Raw genomic sequence first — 25,626 nt, 5'->3', positions numbered from 1 at the left:
GCAACATAAAAAAAATCGACGGCTAGGCTGTCGATTTTATTAGTTTATTTTTTAATTATTTTTTTAAAATATCGACAGCAAGCCGTCGAAAAATATCGACGGGAGAGATAGACAACAACTATCAAGTAAAATTGTTTTGTTCAAGATAGTTAAACTTCTTAATATTTATTATCTTTTGCTTTTCTATACTTTAAAAAAAGACAATACAACCATTCATAATTCTAGCGGCCATTTTTTAAAAGCGGTCAAATAGAATCGCCGTCGTTGCTACCCATCTTTTCACATACCAGCGATATAAGCAACCGCTTCTGAAACATAAATCTGACAGCGGTCATTATATTCTCTCCAAGGCAATTTAAGAAATTTACACCATTACCCGCTTAACCCGCTTAATTCCTTTTTCATTCGTATTTCTCGCTAGCTCCACTAGCCACTACTATTAAATATATATTATATTTTGCAATGCAATGTTTATATTATTTTGGTAGATTTTTCTATTTTATTTTGAGGTGTAGATTTTAATATTGTTGTAGTTATATATTTATTTGGATCAAAGCATTAGGAAATAGTTTATATATAAATTTGTTTATTTTAAAAAAAATAAATGTTGCAGGTATTGCAGCGGTTGAAAAATGCCACGAAAATCATCTTTAATTTCTGTTAGCCTTTTTGCGGTGGTTTAAAACCGCCGTAACTATCCAAAGTAAATTTCAAAATCGTGTTTTGCGGCAGTTGCCTAAACTGCCGCCACACATCTGCGCTTCCTGCTTCAAGCATATAGTCGCGGTTTCAAACTGCCACGATTTGTCGAGTGTCTCTTGCGATGGATATTTTAACGGTTCTTTAAAACCGCCGCCGCTGCCGTGCCGACAGTTGAACTGACTGTGCTTTGAGCACCGCCGCTAACCATGCAAAAATCGCCGCCACTTCTCTGTTTTGTTGTAATGAGATAAGCACAACTTAATATAGTTGTCTTTTTGTGTGTTACGTAATGTCACTATAAGAAAAAAGTCTGTCGGCACACTTATTTTTTGCCATGCTTTTAAAGCATATCCAAAAGTGGTCAATGGCCACGCTTTTGCGAGGGTGGCCGCTGATTTGAGATTTAGCCACATTTTTTTTGCCACTCTTAAAAAGCGTGGCCATAGAGGGAAATCGGCACGCTTTTACGAGGGTGGCCACTTATTTGAAATGTGGCCACGTTTTTTTATTACCACGCTTGAAAAGCGTGGCCATAAAGGGAAATCGGCATTCTTTTACGATAGTGGCCACTGATTAAAATTTTGGCCACTCTTCTTTTTTGCCACACTTCAAAAGCGTGGCCATAGAGAGAAACGGAGACACTTTTAAAAGCGTGGCAAAAAGTTTTTGATCTTGGCACGTTTTTAAAGCGTCCCTGATGAGCGGATAATTTATACGCTTTTTGGCATTGTTTTTAGGTAGTTTTTAGTAAGTTCAAGCTACTTTTAGGGATGTTTTCATTAGTTTTTATGTTAAATTCACATTTCTGGACTTTACTATGAGTTTGTGTGTTTTTCTGTGATTTCAGGTAAATTCTGACTGAAATTGAGGGATTTGAGCAAAACTCTGAAAAAGGCTGACAAAAGGACTGCTGATGCTGTTGGAATCTGACCTCCCTGCACTCGAAATGGATTTTCTGGAGCTACAAAACTCCAATTGGCGCGCTCTCAACGGCGTTGAAAAGTAGACATCCAGGGATTTCCAGCAATATATAATAGTCCATACTTTATTCGAAGAATGACGACGTAACTTGGCGTTGAACGCCAAGTACATGCTGCTGTCTGGAGTTAAACGCCAGAAAAACGTCATGATCCGGAGTTGAACGCCCAAAACACGTCATAACTCGGAGTTCAACTCCAAGAGAAGCCTCAGCTCGTGGATTGATCAAGCTCAGCCCAAGCATACACCAAGTGGGCCCCGGAAGTGGATTTATGCATCAATTACTTACTCATGTAAACCCTAGAAACTAGTTTATTATAAATAGGATGATTTACTAATGTATTAGACATCTTTGGTCTCAGTTTTGTTTTATTCTTCATCCTAAGAGGCTATTGATCACGTTTTGGGGGGCTGGCCATTCGGCCATGCCTGAACCTTTTACTTATGTATTTTCAACGGTGGAGTTTCTACACACCATAGATTAAGGGTGTGGAGCTCTGCTGTACCTCAAGTATTAATGCAGTTCTATTTTCTTCTATTCAAATCTCTCTTATTCTTATTCTAAGATATTCATTCGCACCCAAGAACATGATGAATGTGATGATTAGATAACCCTCATTATCATTCTCACTTATGAATGCGCGTGATTGACAACCACTTACGTTCTACATGCAACCGAGCTTGAATGTGTATCTCTTAGATTCCCCAACAGAATCTTCGTGGTATAAGCTAGATAGATGGCGGCATTTATGAGGATCTGGAAAGTCTCACCTTGTCTGTGGTATTCCGAGTAGGATCCTGGGAATCCGGAAAGTCTAACCTTGTCTGTGGTATTCCGAGTAGGATTCCGGTAATGAATGACTGTGACGTGCTTCAGACTTGCAAGTGCTGGGCGTTAGTGACAAACGCAAAAGAATCAAGGGATTCTATTCCAGTAGGCGCAGGAACCAACCAGTGATTAGCCGTGCTGTGACAGAGTGCGTGAGCGTAGTTTTCACTGCGAGGATGGGATGTAGCCATCAACCATGGGTGATGCCTCCAGACGATTAGCCATGCGAGTGACAGCCGCAGAGGACCATTTTCCCGAGAGGATTGAAAGTAGCCACCGTTGCTGGTGAACCCCTATACACAGCTTGCCATGGAAAGGATTAAGAAGGATTGAGTTGAAGCAGTAGGAGAGCAGGCGTCCTTGGGCCATACAGCATCTTCATATACTTAACTGAAATTCCTACCAATGAATCTACATAAGTATTCTATCCCTTTTATTATTTCTTCTTTTTATATAATTCTCGAAACCATAAACAGATCTAATCTGCCTAACTGAGATTTACAAAGTGACCATAGCTTGCTTCATACCAACAATCTCTGTGGGATCGACCCTTACTCACGTAAGGTTTATTACTTGGACGACCCAGTACACTTGCTGGTTAGTTGAACGGAGTTGTGAATTCAACCAGTGCCACTTAAAAGCCTTCATCTCAAAATAATTAGAACATGGATCACAATTTCGTCCACCAAGTTTTTGGCGCCGTTGCCGGGGATTGTTCGAGTATGGACAACTGACGGTTCATCTTGTTGCTCAGATTAGGTAATTTTCTTTTCAAAAACTTTTTCAAAATTTTTCTTTTCTTTTTCGTTTTTTTTAAATATTTTCGAAAAAAAATAATAAAAATACAAAAAAATCATAAAATCATAAAAATAAAAAATATTTTGTATTTCTTGTTTGAGTTTTGAGTCAATTTTTAAGTTTGGTGTCAATTGCATGTTTTTAAAAATTTTTCTTGCATTTTTCGAAAATCCCATGCATTCATAGTGTTCTTCATGATCTTCAAGTTGTTCTTGATAAGTCCTCTTGTTTGATCTTGATGATTTCTTGTTTTGTGTTGTTTCTTGTTTTTCATGTGCATCTTTGCATTCATATTTTCCAAGCATTAAAAATTTCTAAGTTTGGTGTCTTGCATGTTTTATTTGCATCAAAAAATTTTCAAAATTATGTTCTTGATGTTCATCATGATCTTCAAAGTGTTCTTGGTGTTCATCTTGACATTCATAGCATTCTTGCATGCATTCATTGTTTTGATTTAAAAATTTCATGCATTGAGTATTTTTGTTGTTTTTCTCTCTCATCATTAAAAATTCAAAAAAATTCAAAAAAATATCTTTTCCTTAATTTTCTCCAAATTTTCGAAATTTTGGGTTGACTTGGTCAAAAAAATTTTAAAATTAGTTATTTCTTACAAGTCAAGTCAAAATTTCAATTTTAAAAATCTTATCTTTTCAAAATCTTTTTCAAAAATCATATCTTTTTCATTTTTTCTATTTTTCGAAAATTTCAAAAATCTTTTTCAAAATATTTTCAAAATCTTTTTCTTATCTTTACATCATATTTTCGAAAATTCACTAATAATTAATGTGATTGGTTCAAAAATTTGAAGTTTGTTACTTTCTTGTTAAGAAATGTTCAATCTTTAAGTTCTAGAATCTTGTCTTGTAGTTTCTTGTTAGTGAAGTAAATAATTTCAAAATTTTTGAATTAAATCTTTTTTATCTTTTATTTGATCTTTTTCAAAAAAAATTTATCCTTTTCAAAATTTGATTTCAAAAATATCTTATCTAACTTACTATCTTCTTACCTTTTTCAATTTTGATTTCAAATCTTTTTCAATCAACTAACTAACTTTTTGTTTGTTTCTTATCTTTTTCAAAACCACATAACTACTTTTCCCTCTTCAAATTTTCGAAAATATCTCCTTCTTTTTCAAAAATTCTTTTTAATTAATTAATTGTTTCATGTTTTAATTTTAATTTTAACTTATCTCTAATTTTCGAAAAATACTAACTCCTTTTTCAAAATTATTTTCGAAATTTCTCCTCTCTCTCTTCTTATTCTATTTAATTATTTAATTACTAACACTTCTCTTCACCTCCCTTCATCTAAAAATCCGAATTCTTCTTCATTCTTCTACCCCCTTCTTTTTCTACTAACATAAAGGAATCTCTATACTGTGACATAGAGGATTCCTCTTTCTTTTCTTGTTTTCTTCTCTTTCATATGAGCAGGAACAAGGATAAAGGCACTCTTGTTGAAATTGATCCAGAACCTGAAAGGACTCTGAAGAGAAAATTAAGAGAAGCTAAATTAAATTATTCTAAAGGTAACCTTTCAGAAACATTAGAACAAGAGAAGGAGATGGCAGCCAAAAATAATAATAATGCAAGGAGAATGCTTGGTGATTTCACAAAGCCAACGTCCAAGTTTGATGGAAGAAGCATCTCCATTCCTGCCATTGGAGCCAATAACTTTGAGCTTAAGCCTCAACTAGTTGCTTTAATGCAACAAAACTGCAAGTTTTATGGACTTCCATCTGAAGATCCTTATCAGTTTTTAACTGAGTTCTTGCAGATCTGTGAGACTGTAAAAGACGAATGGAGTTGATCCTGAAGTCTACAGACTCATGCTTTTCCCTTTTGCTGTAAGAGACAGAGCTAGAGTATGGTTGGATTCACAGCCCAAGGATAGCCTGGACTCATGGGATAAGCTGGTCACTGCCTTCCTGGATAAATTCTTCCCTCCTTAAAAGCTGAGCAAGCTGAGAGTGGATGTTCAAACCTTCAAACAAAAAGATGGTGAATCCCTCTATGAAGCTTGGGAGAGATACAAGCAGCTGACCAAAAGATGTCCATCTGACATGTTTTCAGAATGGACCATATTAGATATATTCTATTATGGTCTCTCTAAATTTTCGAAAATGTCATTGGATCATTCTGCAGGTGGATCTATTCACCTGAAGAAAACGCCTGAAGAGGCTCAAGAGCTCATTGACATGGTTGTAAATAACCAGTTCATGTACACTTCTGAGAGGAATTCCGTAAACAATGGGATACCTCAGAAGAAAGGAGTTCTTGAAATTGATACTCTGAATGCCATATTGGCTCAGAACAAAGTGTTGACTCAACAGGTCAACATGATCTCTCAAAATCTGAATAGATTGCAACATGCATCCAACAGTACTAGAGAGGCAGCTTCTGAAGAAGCTTATGATCCTGAGAACCCTGCCATGGTAGAGGTTAATTACATGGGTGAACCTTATGGAAACACCTATAATTCATCATGGAGAAATCATCCAAATTTCTCATGGAAGGATCAACAAAAACCTCAACAAGGTTTTAACAATGGTGGACGCAATAGGCTGGGTAATAGCAAGCCATATCCATCATCTTCTCAGCAACAGATAGAGAATTCTGAACAAAACACTTCTAATTTAGCCAATGTAGTCTCTGATCTATCAAAGGCCACTTTCAGTTTCATGAATGAAACAAGATCCTCCATTAGAAATTTGGAGGCACAAGTGGGCCAGCTGAGTAAGAAAGTTATTGAAACTCCTCCCAGTATTCTCCCAAGCAATACAGAAGAAAATCCAAAAGGAGAGTGCAAAGCCATTGACATAGTCAATATGGCCGAATGCACAAGGGAGGAGGAGGACGAAAATCCTAGTGAGAAAGACCTCCTGGGACGTCCCTCAAGCAAGAAGGAGTTTCCTATTGAGGATCCAAAGGAATCTGAGGCTCATACAGAGACCATAGAGATTCCATTAAATCTCCTTCTGCCATTCATGAGCTCTAAAGACTATTCTTCCTCTGAAGAGGATGAAGATGTAACTGGAGAGCAAGTTGCTCAATATTTAGGAGCTATCATGAAGTTGAATGCCAAGTTGTTTGGTAATGAGACTTGGAAAAGTGAACCTCCCTTGCTCATTAATGAACTGACACTTGGATTCAGAAAATTCTACCTCAAAAGAAGCAAGATCCTGGCAAATTCTTAATACCTTGTACCATAGGCACCATGATCTTTGAAAAAGCTCTATGTGATCTGGGGTCAGGGATAAATCTAATGCCACTCTCTGTAATGGAGAAGCTGGGGATCATTGAGGTACAACCTGCCTTGTTCTCATTACAACTGGCAGACAAGTCATTGAGACAAGCTTATGGAATAGTAGAGGACGTGTTAGTAAAGGTTGAAGGCCTTTACATCCCTGCTGATTTCATAATCTTAGACACTAGGAAGGAAGAGGATGATTGCATCATCCTTGGAAGACCTTTCCTAGCCACAGCAGGAGCTATGATAGATGTCAACAGAGGAGAATTAGTCCTTCAATTGAATGGGGAATACCTTGTGTTTAAGGCACATGGCCATCCCTCTGTGACAGAAGAGAGTAAGCATGAAGAGCTTCTCTCAGTTCAGAGTCAAGAAGAGCCCACACAGTCAAACTCTAAGTTTGGTGTTGTGAGGCCACAACCAAACTCTAAGTTTGGTGTTAAGATCCCATATCCAAACTCTAAGTTTGGTGTGGACAACTATACAATATTGACCTGATCACCTTGTGGCTCCATGAGAGCCACTGTCAAGCTATTGACATTAAAGAAGCGCTTGTTGGGAGGCAACCCAATTTTATTTATCTAATTTTATTTTATTTTGTTTCTTTGTTATTTTTGTGTCTAATTAGGTACATGATCATGAGGAGTCACGAAAAAAATCAAAAAAATTAAAAACAGAGTCAAAAACAGAAGAAAAAATTTTTCACCCTGGAGGTAGCGCAGACTGGCGTTCAATGCCAGTAAGGTGCATCTGGCCGGCGTTCAACGCCAGAACAGAGCACCATTATGGCGCTGAACGCCAGAAACAAGCAACAACCTGGCGTTAAACGCCAGGAACGTGCACAGAGAGGACAAACTGGCGCTGAACGCCAGAAACAAGCATGAAACTGGCGTTCAACGCCAGAAACATGCATTACATGGGCGTTGAACGCCCAGAACATGCACCAATGGGCGTTTGAACGCCAGAATGATGCATGAAGGCATTTTACACGCCTATATGGTGAAGGAATGGTATTTGTTTTCACCTCAGGATCTGTGGACCCCACAGGATCCTCACCTCAGGATCTGTGGACCCCACAGGATCCTCACCTCAGGATCTGTGGACCCCACAGGATCCCCACCTACCATATCCCCACCTTACCTTTTAATCCTAATCACACTCTCCTAATCCAAATCTCATTTCACCCTTCCCCATATCACACTTCCCAAAAACCTTCACCAATCACCTCAAGTCCTCTTCCCAATTACTCCATTCACCATTCACATCAACCTCCTCTTCCCCATACACCCCACCTACCCTCATAAAATTCAAACTCAATTTCCCACCCATTCCCACCCAAATGGCCGAACTCCCACCCTCCCTCTCCCTATAAATACCCTTCCATTCTTCTTCATTTTCACACAACACAAATCCCTTCTTCTCCTATATAGCCGAACCTACTTCTCTCCCTCTCTAACATATTCTCTTCTTCTTCTTCTACTATTCTTTTCTTTCTTGCTCGAGGACGAGCAAATTTTAAGTTTGGTGTGGTAAAAGCATAAGCTTTTTTTGTTTTTTCCATTACCAATGGCGCCTAAGGCCGGAGTTTCCTCAAGAAAAGGGAAAGGGAAAGCAAAAGCTTTCACCTCCGAGTCATGGGAGATGGAAAGATTCATCTCCAAGAGCCATCAAGACCACTTCTATGATGTTGTGGCAAAGAAGAAGGTGATCCCTGAGGTCCCTTTCAAACTCAAGAAGAATGAGTATCCGGAGATCCGACATGAAGTTCAAAGAAGAGGTTGGGAAGTCTTAACCAACCCCATGCAACAAGTTGGAATCTTAATGGTTCAAGAGTTCTATGCCAATGCATGGATCACTAGGAACCATAACCAAGGTATGAACCCAAGTCCAAAGAATTATGTCACAATGGTTAGGGGGAAATACTTGGATTTCAGTCCGGAAAATGTGAGGTTGGCGTTTCACTTACCCATGATGCAAGGTGATGAACGCCCCTACACAAGAAGGGTCAACTTTAATCAAAGGTTGGACCAAGTCCTAATGGACATATGTGTGGAAGGCGCCCAATGGAGAATAGACTCCAAAGGCAAACCGGTCCAACTAAGAAGACTGGACCTCAAGCCTGTAGCTAGAGGATGGTTGGAGTTCATCCAAAGATCCATCATCCCTACAAGCAACCGATCTGAAGTTACTGTGGATCGGGCCATCATGATCCATAGCATCATGATTGGAGAGGAAGTAGAAGTTCATGAGGTCATCTCCAATGAACTCTACAAAATAGCCGACAAGTCCTCACCCATGGCACGGCTAGCCTTCCCTCACCTCATTTGCCATCTATGTTACTCAGCTGGAGTTATCATAGAGGGAGATGTCTCCATTGAAGAAGACAAGCCCATCACCAAGAAGAGGATGGAGCAAGCAAGAGAAACTCCTCACGGCCCTCAAGAAGCACATGAGGAAGCTCATCATCAACAAATTCCTGAGATACCTCAAGGAATGCACTTTCCTCCCAACAACTATTGGGAGCAACTCAACACCTCCTTAGAAGATTTAAGCCATAATGTGGAACAATTAAGGGTGGAACATCATGAGCACTCCATCATTCTCCAAGAAATAAGAGAAGATCAAAGAGTAATGAGGGAGGAGCAACAAAGGCAAGGAAGGGACATAGAAGAGTTGAAGAACATCACTGGTCCTTCAAGAAGAAGACGCCACTAGAGGTGGATTCATTCCTTGTTCTTCATTTCTTTCTGTTTTCGGTTTTTAATTATTGTGTTTATCTATGTTTTGTGTCTTTATTTCATGATCACTAGTATGTAACCATGCCTTAAAGCTATGAATAAAATCCATTACTCCTTCACCTTTCTTAAAAGAAAAATGTTTTAATTCAAAAGAACAAGAAGTACATAAATTTCGAAATTATTATTGAATTTAGTTTAATTATATTGATGTGGTGACAATACTTTTTGTTTTCTGAATGAATGATTGAACAGTGCATATGTCTTTGGATATTGTTGTTTATGAGTGTTAAAATTGTTGGTTCTTGAAAGAATGATGAACAAAGAGAAATGTTATTGATGATCTGAAAAATTCATGAAATTGATTCTTGAAGCAAGAAAAAGCAGTGAAAAAAATGGCTAAAAAGAGTATATAGAAAAAGAAGGAGCAATAGAAAAAGCCAATAGCCCTTAAAACCAAAAGGCAAGGGTAAAAAGGATCCAAGGCTTTGAGCATCAATGGATAGGAGGGCCCAAGGAAATTACATCCAGGCCTAAGCGGCTAAATCAAGCTGTCCCTAACCATGTGCTTGTGTCATGAAGGTCCAAGTGAAAAGCTTGAGACTGAGTGGTTAAAGTCGTGATCCAAGGCAAAAGAGTGTGCTTAAGAGCTCTGGACACCACTAACTGGGGACTTTAGCAAAGCTAAGTCACAATCTGAAAAGGTTCACCCAGTTATGTGTCTGTGGCATTTATGTATCCGGTGGTAATACTGGAAAACAAAGTGCTTAGGGCCACGGCCAAGACTCATAAGTAGCTGTGTTCAAGAATCAACATGCTTAACTAAGAAAGTCAATAACACTATCCCAAATTCTAAAGTTCTCCAGAGACGCCAATCCCTCTAAACTACAAAGGAAAAAGTGAGATGACAAAACTGTTCAGAAGCAAAAAGCTACAAAGTCCCGCTCATCTAATTATAATTAATATTCATTGATATTCTGGAATTTATAGTATATTCTCTTCTTTTTATCCTATTTGATTTTCAGTTGCTTGGGGACAAGCAACAATTTAAGTTTGGTGTTGTGATGAGCGGATAATTTATACGCTTTTTGGCATTGTTTTTAGGTAGTTTTTAGTAAGTTCAAGCTACTTTTAGGGATGTTTTCATTAGTTTTTATGTTAAATTCACATTTCTGGACTTTACTATGAGTTTGTGTGTTTTTCTGTGATTTCAGGTAAATTCTGACTGAAATTGAGGGATTTGAGCAAAACTCTGAAAAAGGCTGACAAAAGGACTGGTGATGCTGTTGGAATCTGACCTCCCTGCACTCGAAATGGATTTTCTGGAGCTATAGAACTCCAATTGGCGCGCTCTCAACGGCGTTGGAAAGTAGACATCCAGGGATTTCCAGCAATATATAATAGTCCATACTTTATTCGAAGAATGACGACGTAACTTGGCATTGAACGCCAAGTACATGCTGCTGTCTGGAGTTAAACGCCAGAAAAACGTCATGATCCGGAGTTGAACGCCCAAAACACGTCATAACTCGGAGTTCAACTCCAAGAGAAGCCTCAGCTCGTGGATTGATCAAGCTCAGCCCAAGCATACACCAAGTGGGCCCCGGAAGTGGATTTATGCATCAATTACTTACTCATGTAAACCCTAGAAACTAGTTTATTATAAATAGGATGATTTACTAATGTATTAGACATCTTTGGTCTCAGTTTTGTTTTATTCTTCATCCTAAGAGGCTATTGATCACGTTTTGGGGGGCTGGCCATTCGGCCATGCCTGAACCTTTTACTTATGTATTTTCAACGGTGGAGTTTCTACACACCATAGATTAAGGGTGTGGAGCTCTGCTGTACCTCAAGTATTAATACAGTTCTATTTTCTTCTATTCAAATCTCTCTTATTCTTATTCCAAGATATTCATTCGCACCCAAGAACATGATGAATGTGATGATTAGATAACCCTCATTATCATTCTCACTTATGAACGCGCGTGATTGACAACCACTTACGTTCTACATGCAACCGAGCTTGAATGTGTATCTCTTAGATTCCCCAACAGAATCTTCGTGGTATAAGCTAGATAGATGGCAGCATTTATGAGGATCCGGAAAGTCTCACCTTGTCTGTGGTATTCCGAGTAGGATCCTGGGAATCCGGAAAGTCTAACCTTGTCTGTGGTATTCCGAGTAGGATTCCGGTAATGAATGACTGTGACGTGCTTCAGACTTGCAAGTGCTGGGCGTTAGTGACAAACGCAAAAGAATCAAGGGATTCTATTCCAGTAGGCGCAGGAACCAACCAGTGATTAGCCGTGCTGTGACAGAGTGCGTGAGCGTAGTTTTCACTGCGAGGATGGGATGTAGCCATCAACCATGGGTGATGCCTCCAGACGATTAGCCATGCGAGTGACAGCCGCAGAGGACCATTTTCCTGAGAGGATTGAAAGTAGCCACCGTTGCTGGTGAATCCCTATACACAGCTTGCCATGGAAAGGATTAAGAAGGATTGAGTTAAAACAGTAGGAGAGCAGGCGTCCTTGGGCCATACAGCATCTTCATATACTTAACTGAAATTCCTACCAATGAATCTACATAAGTATTCTATCCCTTTTATTATTTCTTCTTTTTATATAATTCTCGAAACCATAAACAGATCTAATCTGCCTAACTGAGATTTACAAAGTGACCATAGCTTGCTTCATACCAACAATCTCTGTGGGATCGACCCTTACTCACGTAAGGTTTATTACTTGGACGACCCAGTACACTTGCTGGTTAGTTGAACGGAGTTGTGAATTCAACCAGTGCCACTTAAAAGCCTTCATCTCAAAATAATTAGAACATGGATCACAATTTCGTCCACCAGTCCCCATTTCCAAAAAATGTATTGGCACCCCTAAAAAAGCGTGGCGAAAAAGTTCCTACTGAAAAAAAAGAAACTCGGAATCTGAAACTTGCTACACTAACTCATCAGACTTCTACTCTTCTCCTCTATAACACTATTACACTAATACTCTGAAAACCCTAACACCCAGCAAATAATAGAGCTTTGTCTGCAATCGAATCCTCATCCAAAGCTCTCTTCTTACTAACACTCGCATTCAACTTCACCTCTTTCTACGCAACTTCAATAATGGCCACCGCACATTCACAAACCCTTCGAATCTCTTCACTTTCATCTTCCAGCTCTCTTTCTCTCTCTTCTGCCTTGTCCATCTCCTTCCTCTCCAGCCGCCGCGCCGCCTGTCCCCTCGTCGTCTTCGTCTCCGCCGACCTCGACGCAAAACCTACGGTTCTCGTCGCCGAGAAGCTCGGCGAGGCGGGCCTCAAGCTGCTCAAGGAGTTTGCTAACGTGGACTGCAGCTACAACCTCAACCCTGAGGAGCTTTGCACTAAGATCTCGCTCTGCGATGCACTAATCATCAGGAGTGGTACCAAGGTCATGCGCGAGGTGTTTCAGTCCCCCGCCAGCAGGCTCAAGGTCGTCGGAAGGGCCGGCGTCGGGATCGGCAATGTGGATCTGGCTGCCGCCACCGAGCATGGCTGCCTGGTGGTTAATGCCCCCACCGCCAACACCGTCGCCGCCGCTGAGCACGGGATCGTGCTTCTCGTAGCCATGGCTAGGAACGTTGCTTATGTTGACACGTCCGTCAAAGCTGGTTAGTTTTGAATCTCTTTAAGCATTTCGTTGAGCACCTTGTTTCTTTAGCTTTGTTTTAGATCCCTGTTATTGAAGTATGCCAGTTGATTTGTTCGTCAAGAATATTGAACTCTCAATTGTTGTATCGTCGTGTGTGCTGAAGTGAAGTAGCTTGAAGGCTTGAACAGGGGAAAAAGCTTTTCAAAGATTCACCGTCTCTTTTCGAAGATCCAGAACCGTCTCTTTTCGAAAAAGTTTTACCCGTATTGGATTTAATTTTTAATATCATGTCAATTATGTTTGTTCTAGTATTCTTACAGTGTGTAGATTTTTTTTCAGGCATATTTAAGTTACAACCTCGATCTAAAAGAAGGGTAGAATTCGATGAATGAGGATCCAACCTCATGTTATCTGCTCTAAGCTTCTCATTTTCCGCTCTAAGCTGTGAGTTCTCACTTCTTTTAGTTTGAGACTGCAACAAAATTTAAGTTATTCAAACACATACACCCTGTTTTTAGTTTTCTTTATCAACACCACACCCAATTGTATTAAAATTTACCTTCACTTGAGTGCATTTTCCTCTTTAAATATTGAGGACTTTGCTGATTTGCAAATTGCAAAGAATACCTTATCCTTATTTGTATTTTGCTTTATAGAGTAAGTAGTATATACTATGTAGGGTCTGAAATCTGTGTTAGCCATAGCAACTCAGTTAAATACAATTACTACTACATCTGTTTGTATGTAATTCACTAATGCAGCCATATTGAAATTGAGTCAGTCACAATTTTGTTTTTTGATTTGTGTTTTTTGTTCTAATGGCTGAATATGCATTATTGCGGGACCTAATTAAAGTTGCCTTGCCATTTTCATTTGTAATCAATTTGGATTTGGAATTGGATTTGTTGGACTTAATTAAAGTAGCTTTTATAACATGCACTAACATAAGATTATTTAAAATTTTGCAGGGCAGTGGTAAAAACAATGGAGCTCATAATGGATGATCACACTACTCATGAAATTTGATATTTTGTAACTAAGTATACAAAAGAAGTAGATATGTGACACTTGTTGGAATTGCAATTTTTATTTACTTGTTATGACTTTACTTTTTGGTACTTTGTCTTCAAAGTCTACTTTTGTGGTGACAAGTTATATATATATATATATATATATATATATATATATATATTATGAGAAATTTTATGTATATGTTGGATTAGTTCAACATACATAATTATTTTGGTCTATGATTTTAAAATTATATATGAATTTTGCACGAAATATTAGAAAGATTAATTAAAAAAATTTTCTGACCAAACTTATGACCACGCTTAAAAATGGTGGCTATATCTTAATGTTGGGCTCAACAGGTACGCTTAATAAATGTGACCAAAGCTAGGCAACCGGCATGCTTTAAAAGTATACCCATATCTTTATCTATTGGCATGTTTTTAAAGAGTACTAAAAACAAACATTCTGGAACGTCTTAAAAGCGTGGCGATATGTGCACTTTTCGGTACGCTTTTTAAGCGTACCTATAGGTTAAGATCCATGGCCACGTTTTTTAAGCGTGGCAAGAGATGAAAGCGTGCCAACAAAAAAAGCGTGCCGGTAGATCCACAAAAGTGTGGCGATAGAGCAACCGGCACGCTGGCGGATGTGACCCTTTCAAAAGTGTGCCGATAGCTCAAAAAGCGTGGCGAAAATAACATAAAAAAATTTCATTTTTTCTTTTTATTTTTTTTCTTTCATTTCTCATCATCTAAAATATTAACGTTATAACTCCATAATATATAGGGCAATTTACTAAAATAAAATAAATGACAATTAAAATTATCCATATACAACTTTTACAAAAGGGTTATCCATATACACATTTTTCATAATTCTATGTAAACAAAAATATCAGAAACCGCTATAGGCTAGCGCGATTTCTATGCAGCACGTGAATGATCAGAAACCGCTACAGAATGTAACGGTTTTTGAAGGAGGTGAAGTAAGCATAAACCACTAGAGGAAGCAGCGGTTTATGTTAATATGTTCTCCAGAGTAATCTGCTACACCCTATAGTGGATTATACACATGTTTATAAAAGGTATAAGGGCAACAAGTGTCTTCTCTTTTATGTTATTTTGTGTATATAGAATTTGTTTTGGTTTTTTTACCGTATCCTTCATTCGGGTAGTCTAAGAACTAATCTATTGCTATGAGTTTATGACTAATTTATTGTCATGCACAAGACGAAATTTAAATTTCTAATACGGACTAATGAGCTAACAACTAAACCAACCTAACTTAATTAATTTGTGACATGAATTAAAATTAAGTTGTTTTATTAAATATTTTTATAATGGACCTACTACTTTAAATAAAAGTAAAATAAAATTAAAAAAGTTCTAATTTAATATACAAAATAAATTATTTTATCTCTATATGTTTATTTAGCTTGTATTTTTTCCTTTGATTTTTTTAAATTTAATTGTTAAAATTAATATCTTTAATCCTTAGAGAAGATAAAAATTTTATTAAAGTATTTGATATTTTACTGTGTATGATATAGTAGGTGAAAATAGAAAACAAATATAAAATGTGTGTCATGTATATTTTGTTGGGGTTTAGAACTTGCTGTACTATAAAAAAAAATAGCAAGCTATATAAAAACAAAACTACATGTAAAAAAAAATAAAATTAAAATTGAGATTTCAGACCACACAATATGTAAAATACAAATTTAATGATAAAAATATAGTGCTAAAATATAAAAAAATCTCTATTATAAATAATTTATTTTGATAAAAAATCGTATAAACTTTTTAAATGATTTTATTTTAATATAGCAATCAAATCAATATTCTTTTATTTTTTATTTTTTAATATTAAGATGTAAGAAAATGTAATACTTGACAAAATAAAATATGTTAATTCTTTAATTTGGAGATTATTTAGGATTAAGTTAAATATTTAACTGCTGTTGCTGGGTCACACTGCTATTAATAAAATTCTTATCTTCTCAATGGATTAAAAAAAAGTTAATCCTAACAATTAAATTTTAAAAAATTAAAGAAAAAAAGTACGATCTAAAATAAATAATATAGAGATAAAATAATTTATTTTGTAGATTAAATTAGAACTTATTTTATTTTATTTTATTTTTATTTAAAGTAATAAGTCCATTATAAAAAAATTTAATAAAACAACTTAATTTTAATCCATGTCACAAATTAATTAAGCTAGGTTGATTTAGTTGTTAGCTCATTAGTCCGTATTAGATATTTAAATTTCGTCTTGTGCATAGCGATAGATTAATCATGGCGATGGTTAGTTCTTGGCCTACCAGAATAAAGGATAACGTAAAAAACCAAAACAAATTTTATATACCCAAAACAACATAGAAAAAAAGACACTTGTTGTCCATATACCTTTTTTAAACATGTACGTAATCTGTTACAGGGTGCAGCAGATTATCCTGAAGAACATATTTATATAAAGCGGCTGCTACCTCTAGCCGTTTATGCTTGCTTCACCTCTTTCAAAAACTGCTACATCCTATAGCGATTTCTGATCATTCACGTGTTGCATGGAACTGTGTTGGTTTATAGCGATTTCTGTTATTTTCGTAAGCTGCTACATCCTATAGCGTTTTACATAGAATTATGAAAAAAAAAAGTGTATATGGATCACCCGTATATAAAAGTTGTATATGGATAATTTTATTTGTCATTTATTTTATTTAATTTACTTATCCTAATATATCTCTTAATACTCATATGTAGACAAAAAAAAAAAAAAAATTATAAGCAGCATAAAAATGTCATTGTCATTATAGTAGTATTAGCCTGCTAGAGGTAAAATTTTGTCAAGATATTGGGTTGAGTGAACTTCATTTCTCAAGAAGTGAAATAAATTGTGGGACATATATTGTGGTAGTAAATATTTGGAAAGAGTGTTAGCTATATCTAGTGCAGGCAAATGGGTCTTGAACCTTGATTCTTGACTCTTGAATTTGATGGCTAGTTTATTCACTTCAACAACCATATTGATATACGAGTATCATTACTATTACAAGATCATAAAAAAGCTTACCTCATCCTTATGCCATGCTTTGGAAAAGTGCATCCAGTTAAAATGGTGTTATTATGTATCCATATAGCATGCTGTTTCTGTGTCTTGTCCATGTCCACAGACCACGATCTCTTCTCCAATGTAGTAAATTTTAATTTTTTTTTGGGTAAAAAGAAGAAGAAATTTATCATATGAATCATGCATTGCATTATGATATCAATAGAAATATTTGACTTATTTATGATCTTAAAAAAATCATACATGTACGTACAAATAAAAGTATTTGATATCAATAATATATCAATTTAGTGCAAATTATATTGGTGCATGTTCACTTGAACGTTTGGTGTCACTGTCACTTTGAAGTGAAAATACATGCATGACATGATTGCTAGTTTTAATTTCTTCCGGGGAAGACCCTTTTGATTTGGCATGCAGACATTGGAGATAATGCACCAAATTAATTCTGAGAAAGGTAGAAGAGAATAATAAAAAAAAAATTTATGTCTATTTAAGTTGTCTAAAATAATACAATATAAAAAATTATTTATAAGTATTAAAAAATTAAAATAATAAAAATATAATATCTTATAATAAATATTTAAATATATTAAATAATTCTAATAAAAAATAATTAATTCTAATATATGCTAATACTAATTAAGAACACTTTAAGCAAAGTTCAAATGGCTTTTGGTTATCTTAAATTGGCTAAAATAATTATAAAGGGTTCAGATTGGAAATGTTAATTTCTACGGTTCTACCCCTCAATTTTGATGTAATCAGTAGTCACTTCTTCCTTCCTTCTCTTAGTGGACTTTAACTTTCAGAAGCTGTGACTAGTCCTTTCTTTTCTTGGCAGTAAAATTTTGGAGAAGTGGTAAAAAACTTTCAAGTGTTTTTGGTTCAAACTAAAAGCTTTCATTTCAAGGGCCCCTTCTTTCTGGCTCTGCTTAAATTGTTATGTAGGGCTATATTCTTTCGTTTCACCATTGCCCACAGTTTTGGCTCTTTTGCTTTGTCTTACATTATTTATTTCTTCTCTTATTCTTATGCTTCCTAGAAAAGAGAGATAATACTAATAACAATAATATGAAAAAACAATTTCCCAATTCATATTAAATAATACACCTACTAATTTGGATAGGTGTATCATTATATGTTGTTTACATAAATTTGATTTTGTCCTTAGAAAAGTAAAGAACCTATTAATTATTTCAAAATTGATTGTTTGTGAGTTATTTTTTTCCTTTTTATAGTATATTTAAAATTTCCAAAAGAGGGGTAATTAGTGGTCAAACTCAAGACCGTCAGAGCCCATAAATTGTGTGTATTCATGCAAGAAAATTTAAGGTAGTTTTGAAGGGAAACTTTGTAGGTATTAGCCTCATCCAAATCCAACTTTGCTCCATATGTAGCTAACAATAGCTTTAGGAAAACTTCCTATAAATTTCAAAATTTTAACCAAAGTAGCTATATAATCCATGGTCAATAAGATAGTAGTATCCATTAATGTAGTTAATAAAGTTGCCATAGAGAATCTCATTTAGAATAATGTATAGTAGTAACAAATAGCTTCCTACGAAATAACAACTTGTTATCTTGCACATAAAACAATGGCCTTGTACATGCACCTATAAACAAGACAAGAAAAAATGAGGGAAAATAAATTAATCACATAAGTGTTATATACACTCTGTTTGAAATGAGTGTTAACTTGCTAAAGTTTTTTTCTTTTCTACATGATAAAATATGCATTAATTGATTAACATATCAATGTAACCATATTATACTTCTTTTTCTATAATACCCCCTAAATTAACGGGTGAGAGATAATATATAAAAGTAATAAAATAAGAAGATCATTAATGCTATCAAAAATAAAATTGCAACAATTTTTCAAAATTTTATGATTTTAACACATTTGTTAGAACCTAGTAAAGATCACCCTTGTTGCCAATTTGCTAGAACCTAGTAGGGGTGCACATACCCGGCCCAGCCTGAAGGCCCGGTCCGATCCCAAATATTTTAGGGACTAATTTGGTATGATTTTATTGAGTTTAGGGCCAGGTAAGGGTCTCAAAAATAGATCCGGTCATTATTTCGGGTCGGGTCCAGGTCATAGCTCGGGTCACCCGAAGTCGGCCCGGTGGCCCGGTCATCATACACAATTAATATTTTGTGTTATTAGTGATGGGTCATTACTATTCTTATGTGGAATTTAAATATTGTAAACCTTAATATTTTGTGTTATTAGCCATTATAAGACTATAAGTTAATGTTTTATGTTTAGAATGCATAAGACTTTAGACTAATGCATAATATTGTGTTATTTGTATTGATTTAAATATTTGGTATTATTAGACAATATTAGTATTGATTGTAGTTTTGCTTTAGTATTGATTGTGGTTATGTTTTAATTTTAAAGAAGGGTTGATTCTTGTTATATTTTTCTAAGTGATTTTTACTATGTTAAATAATGGTTGGAGTCTTGGAAATTTGGATATTTTTACATGTTAGCTTACAAGAAGGTATCAACGTAATGTAATGTTAACGACCCAATTTTTACCCGATATAATTGTGGCCCGAAAATGTATTGGTTTCATCGGGTCTAAGGTTGAGTTTGGGTCTAATAAATAGACATGGTGTATATTTCGGGTCGGATCTGAATCCTATCAAACTCGACTTTATCCGACTCATGTGCACCCCTAGAACCTAGTATGGTTAACTCGAACGCTGAATCGTCTAAAATGACAAAAAAAAAAAAGGGAATAATGTGACTGTATGTATCTACTACATTTATATCATTTAATTTTTATCACCAACTCTAATTTATAAATAGGATAATTGTTGATAGCTTAAAAATTAATTTATCATAAATAAATTCTATTTAAAAATTTATTATTAATAAATTAATTATTATGTATACAAAATAAAATTTAAAATACTATTAATATTTATTTAAATAGACTAATAAATTAATTAATACATTGATCCAAGTTAATTGATTTTGAGTTCTTTATGTTACGTTAAGCAATAAATGATGTGATGAAATGAATTGATTAGATAGAAATGGTTAGAAAGAATGGGATAATAAATAACTAATCAATAATAATAAAAAGACAAAAAAAAAAATCAAAATTTATCTTATTTAATATTCATTAATTATCGTAATATAATAAATATTAAATAAAATAAATTCTAGCTATTTTTAACTCATTTTCTTGGATTTGCCAAAGATTTTCAATAACTAAATACTAAATAGCATCCAAGTACATTCTTGTCATTTTCCATCTCTTTTTCATTCTTTAATCCCCATCACGGCATCACCACAGTGTCACTCTCATTCTTCTAACCTTTCCAATTTCCCTTTCTATCTCCCAAAACAACCACACTTCCACCTTTCTAGCCATTAATGGATTCAAAACCTCCATTGAAGTATCAGGTTAGCTTTGTTATAAATATATTCTAACAAGCTTCATTTGGTTCCTTTTTGTATATAATAACTCTTCATTTTAAAATTATCTTCATTCTGCTTCTGTCAACCACTAAAGCTCATTTTCTCTTTGTTATGTGTTTCTCATCAGACATGGTTCTTGAAAGTTTCTATCCACTGTGATGGTTGCAGGAGGAAAGTTAAGAAGGTTCTACAAAGCATTGATGGTATATAAATATCAATATTATTATAATAATAATAATAATCTATATATACACCAACACACTACATGTGCAATGCATGAAAATTATCTTCAATGTTTCAGCTTTTTCCTTCTTTCTCATCTTTCCATTATTTCATGCATGACTTCATTCATACAGTGTTATTTTTCCTTTCACAGTTACTTTTATTTTTATTAACATTTGTTCTTAGTACATATATTCAAGTTATTAATTTATAAATCTTTTATTATAATAAATATATAAAATTTAAATTTTTAATATATTATCTTGCGACTTTTTTTTTTTCTATGTGCAGGTGTTTTTACAACAATAATAGACCAACAACAGCAAAAAGTAACCGTCACTGGAAGTGTAACTGTTGAAACCCTTCTCAGTAAACTTCTCAGAGCCGGTAAGCACGCCGAGATTTGGCCGGAGAATATCTCCGTCAAAGAGAACAAGAACAAGAGCAACACACACAAGTTGGAAAACGATAACCATTCTTATGCTGAAAAAACTACTCAAAATTGTAACAAAGTTATGAGCAAGAGCAGCAACATAAAACCCGGTCAAAAATCACCGGAAAAGTCTCCGGCCGGCGACCGTGAATCGCCGCAGGAGCACAAGGGTTGCCAGAGTGGTGGTGGTGGTGGTTCTGCTAAGAAGAAAAAGAAAGGTCAGGGTGATGTTAGCGTGAATCATGGTTCCGCGGGTGCACCTGCACCTGCGGACACTGGATTTGGGTTCCAGAATCAAGGGCTGGATTTTGGACGGGAAATGGGGAAAATGAATCTCATCCCTACACGTCAGAAGCAAGAAAAAAGCTTGTACACAGAAACTAGTTGTCCTCCACCGATGGTGTACGCTGGTGCTTACTACAATATCATGTGTGCCGGACTAGATCAAGAATATGGTTGTCAAATTCAATCAAGACCGTTGGTTTCCTTTGAGATTTTCAGCGATGAAAATGTGAATGGATGTTCAATTATGTGAAGGGATTGAAAGAAAAAGAAGTGTGTCGCATTATTAAGGTTTTATTTGGTTTTTTGCCCTCGTTATGGTCCTACATGGTTGTGCAATGATAATAATTTTGTAAATCATGTTCTAATGGGGAGTGGATCCTCTCCAGTGAGAAAAAAATTGGATGGTATCCATTGTTCAATCTAACCATTTATTGTGCTCTCTCTTATTTATTTTTGGTCCCACTCATAGAATCAAAGGTGATAAATCACACTGGATTCACTGGAGAGGATCTTTTTTCGTTCTAATGTGGTAACTTTGATATTCATATGAATTATGTATTCAGATTTAATTAAAAGATATTGAACCTTTCTCCTTTTTATTTTTGTGTTTTTGATGGTGAAACAAGAAAAGTAAATATCATCGTCATTTGATAATTGAGGTAGAACTTAGAAGACATTTTATGAGGAAAGCTTTTTCGCAAGGTTGAATGAAGCATGTTGTGGATTATTAATAATTGATAAATTAAGGGTTGGCAATTTGTTTTTTTTTTATTTTATTTTTTGTCATTAAATCATAAGTGGTATTTTTTAAAGAGATTTTGCGACAGGACCTAATAAATAAGAGAGTAATAATATTTGTGTTATGTGTAATAAAAAAGTTGAATTTGTATAATATTTAATTGTAATGTGTGAAGAAATTTGATAGGTGTGGTGTGTATAAATTACTGATGTGAAACGTGCAGAAATTATTTTCTTAATGGATAAAAAAATGGTGATATGCAGCTTAATGGGTGCATGGCGTGTAATTCTAAGATGTGGATCTGCCACAGTCAGGAACTAAAAAAATGTAAGTTGCGTTTGTCAGTGTCGGACAGTCAAGTTTGACAACCTGTCGTAGCTTCCTGCATGGAGACAGACACCTGCTGTGTGTTGACCGCTTGAAACTCAACAAACGCAGGTTGCGTTTGTCGATCAGCGGACAGATATTAATCGCAGGATGCGATTGTCAAGAAGTTATGTTGCATACATGACACGTTTCAAATGAGAATGTGGAGGATGCACTTATAAAGAAAAACGCAGGAGGAGAGGCAACAAAGAGGGGCAAAAAAAAAAGGTGAGGTGGGTTCCATTGTGCGGGAAAGAGGGGAGGCTAGTGCGCTGAGTAGTTGGAGAAAGTGGAGGAAGTATAGAAGAAGAATAGAAGATTTAGGAATTTAGTTAGTTCATAAAAAAATAGTTCGCAATTTTACGTTGTCTAAAGAACATATTATTGAACATTTGGATCATCTTCAATTAATAAGTTTTTTTTTAAATTTATGATAAATAAATATATTTATTTTTATTTTATTTAATTTTATTTGAACTGTTTTATTGTTATTTTTATTATTATTATCGGTATTATTATTACTGATAGTTGCAATATTATTATTATTATTGTTATTATTATTATTACTATTATTATTTGTATTAGTAGTAGTAATAATAATAATAATAGTAGTTATTATAATTATTGTTATTATTATCATTAGTAGTAACCGTATTATTATTATTATTATTATTATTATTATTATTATTATTATTATTATTATTATTATTAGACGTAGCATTATTATTATTGTTATTTTTATTATTATTATTATTATTATTATTATTATTATTATTATTATTATTATTAGTGGTAGTAGCTGTAGCATTATTATTATTATCATCATCATTATTGCATTAGTTGTTATTAATTTGAATAAATATTATCTTTTATTTTGCAGGCGACCAGAAATTTGTTGTCTAAAAAACTTGATCCGCAAGATATCTTTAATGAGAGAGCTGCGGCAGCACTAGCATTAATTGGGTTTCAACACGTTTCGCGAATAGGCGAAATGAGAGGTCATTCTGCACTCTTGAGTGCCTTGGTGGAACGATGGCAGCCAGAAACCCACACGTTCCACCTTCCAGTGGGCGAGGTGACGGTGACGCTGGAGAACGTGATACATATACTTGGCCTCCAGGTTAACGGAGAACCCGTGATAAACCACTATTTTATGGTTTATCTTATGCTTAATTGAGTTGATTTTATCAATCTTTCATACATTTATTCATATGATTTGCATGTTTTACAATTCCTTCCCAGAATTTGTTCTATGATTGAAAACATGCTTCTTTGGCTTTTATTTTCTTTTATTTAATGCTCTCTTATTACCATTAGATGCCTTGATATGTGTGTTAAGTGATTTCAGGGATTACAGGGCAAGAATGGTTTAGAGGATGGAAAGGAAGCATGCAAAAGTGGAAGGAATACAAGAAGTTGAAGAAACTACAAAGCTGTTAGCCTGACCCTATCGCACTAAAACGACCATAACTTGAGCTATAGAGGTCCAAATAACGCGGTTTCACTTGCGTTGGAAAGCTAACGTTCGGGGCTTCGATTTGATATATAATTTGTCATAGTGACCATACAGATAGGCGACGCGAATGCGTCATCCACGCGGACGCATCGCATTTGCAAAAATCAGCGTGGCAGATTTCGCAAACAGTGAATCCTGGGCTATTTCCGGCCCAGTTTCAAGCCCAGAAAACATAGACTAAAGCCTGCAAAGTGGAGGAATGAAGGAGACTGGAGAGGATGCTCTCATAATTCATAAATTTAGTTTTAGATGTAGTTTTTAGAGAGAGATTAGGATTAGGATTAGGATTAGAATTTATTTTAGGATTAGGATTTCTTATCACTTCAGGATTATTTCATCTTCAATTACAGGTTCAATGTTCCTTTTATTTATTTTCTCAATTTAATTTATGGATTTCTATGTTCAACTCAACTTCTTTATTTGGCTATAACTGCCCATGTTACATTTGATTGAGTTATTAATTTATGATTTTGAAGTATTTCAGATTGATGATTGCTGTCTTTTATTTATATAAATAATTTGGATTTTCCTGTTACCCTTTTGGCTTTGGTTGAGTAATTGGCGATGCTTGAGCTGTCAAATAAAGCAGTGGTTGAAATTAGGAGTTGCTAATTAATTTGAGTTCCAATAACTCTAGCCTTTCCAAAGGAAAGACTAGGACTTTAGGTATCAAATTAATTAGTCCACTTGACCTTCCTTTGTTTAGTAAAGGTTAACTAAGTGGGATTAAAATCCAATTCTCATCATAATTGATAAGGATAGGACTTCCAGTTCTTATACATTGCCAAGAGTTTATTTTACAGTTATTTATTTCTTTTTATTGCTTTGAAAATATACCTGTGCCCATTGCCCAAATTCCAAAAACCCCAATTTTACCTTTTTCGTAGCCAATAATAAGAACATACCTCCCTGCAATTCATTGAGAAGACGATCTGAGGTTTAAATACTCGGTTATCAATTTTAAAGGGGTTTGTTACTTGTGACAACTAAAACGTTTACAAGAAAGGACTTTTGTTGGTTTAAGAGCTATACTTGCAACGAGTACTTAATTGTAAAGATTCTTAGACCACGCAAAAATCCTCTCTTCAAAATGGCGCCGTTGCCGGAGAATTGCAAGCGTGTGCCTTATTATTGATTATTGTAAATATTTTTCAAAAAAAATTTTCAGATTTTTATTTTGAAATTTTTATCTTATCTTACCTTATTTTTCAAAATTCAAATCTTTTTTTCAAAAATTATATCTTTTTAAAAATATTTTATTTTTGTTAGTTTTTATTTTTATTTTCTCCTACTACCATGAACTCTCACCCCTTTGGCTATGAGTCTGGTTACAATTATGTTGCAGGAAGAGAAAATTACAATGAGAACAGGCATCACAGTTGGAACAATCAAAGATGGGAGGAGCCACAAGGATTTAATCAACCCTCATGGCAACAACCACCTCCAATGGACTATCAACAACCGTTCTGTGATGCATATCAATGCCATGGCTATGGTGAGCACTCTTTTGATTATCAACAACCACCACCATACGCTTATGAACCCCCTCCTCAACATAGCTTTGGACCACCATACTCACGAGCCCCTTACCACCAAACACCCTCATACGATC

General features: G+C 35.2%; 2 protein-coding genes and 1 non-coding gene across 3 annotated transcripts; 2 read left to right on the top strand and 1 right to left on the bottom strand.

Moving 5' to 3' along the window:
* Nucleotides 1-5,267: 5,267 nt before the first annotated feature.
* Nucleotides 5,268-5,371, bottom strand: LOC130977830 (small nucleolar RNA R71). Its single transcript, XR_009085505.1, has one exon. It is a non-coding gene; the product is annotated as a small nucleolar RNA R71 (small nucleolar RNA).
* Nucleotides 5,372-12,421: 7,050 nt separating this feature from the next.
* On the top strand, nt 12,422-12,952 carry LOC130974755 (D-3-phosphoglycerate dehydrogenase 3, chloroplastic-like). The gene has a single exon (XM_057899611.1). It carries the CDS (start codon nt 12,422-12,424, stop codon nt 12,950-12,952), a length of 531 nt encoding a protein of 176 aa, XP_057755594.1.
* A 7,456-nt stretch (nt 12,953-20,408) lies between these two features.
* On the top strand, nt 20,409-21,643 carry LOC130974754 (heavy metal-associated isoprenylated plant protein 35-like). The gene is made up of 3 exons (XM_057899610.1): nt 20,409-20,438; nt 20,581-20,656; nt 20,967-21,643. The coding sequence occupies exons 1-3, from the start codon at nt 20,409-20,411 to the stop codon at nt 21,641-21,643; spliced, it is 783 nt and encodes a 260-aa protein (XP_057755593.1).
* Nucleotides 21,644-25,626: the final 3,983 nt, after the last annotated feature.

This window comes from Arachis stenosperma, chromosome 4, assembly GCF_014773155.1.
Source record: "Arachis stenosperma cultivar V10309 chromosome 4, arast.V10309.gnm1.PFL2, whole genome shotgun sequence".
Lineage (NCBI taxonomy): Eukaryota > Viridiplantae > Streptophyta > Magnoliopsida > Fabales > Fabaceae > Arachis > Arachis stenosperma.
Note: the sequence above shows the minus strand (reverse complement) of the source record. Positions and strands in the feature narration are given on the sequence as shown.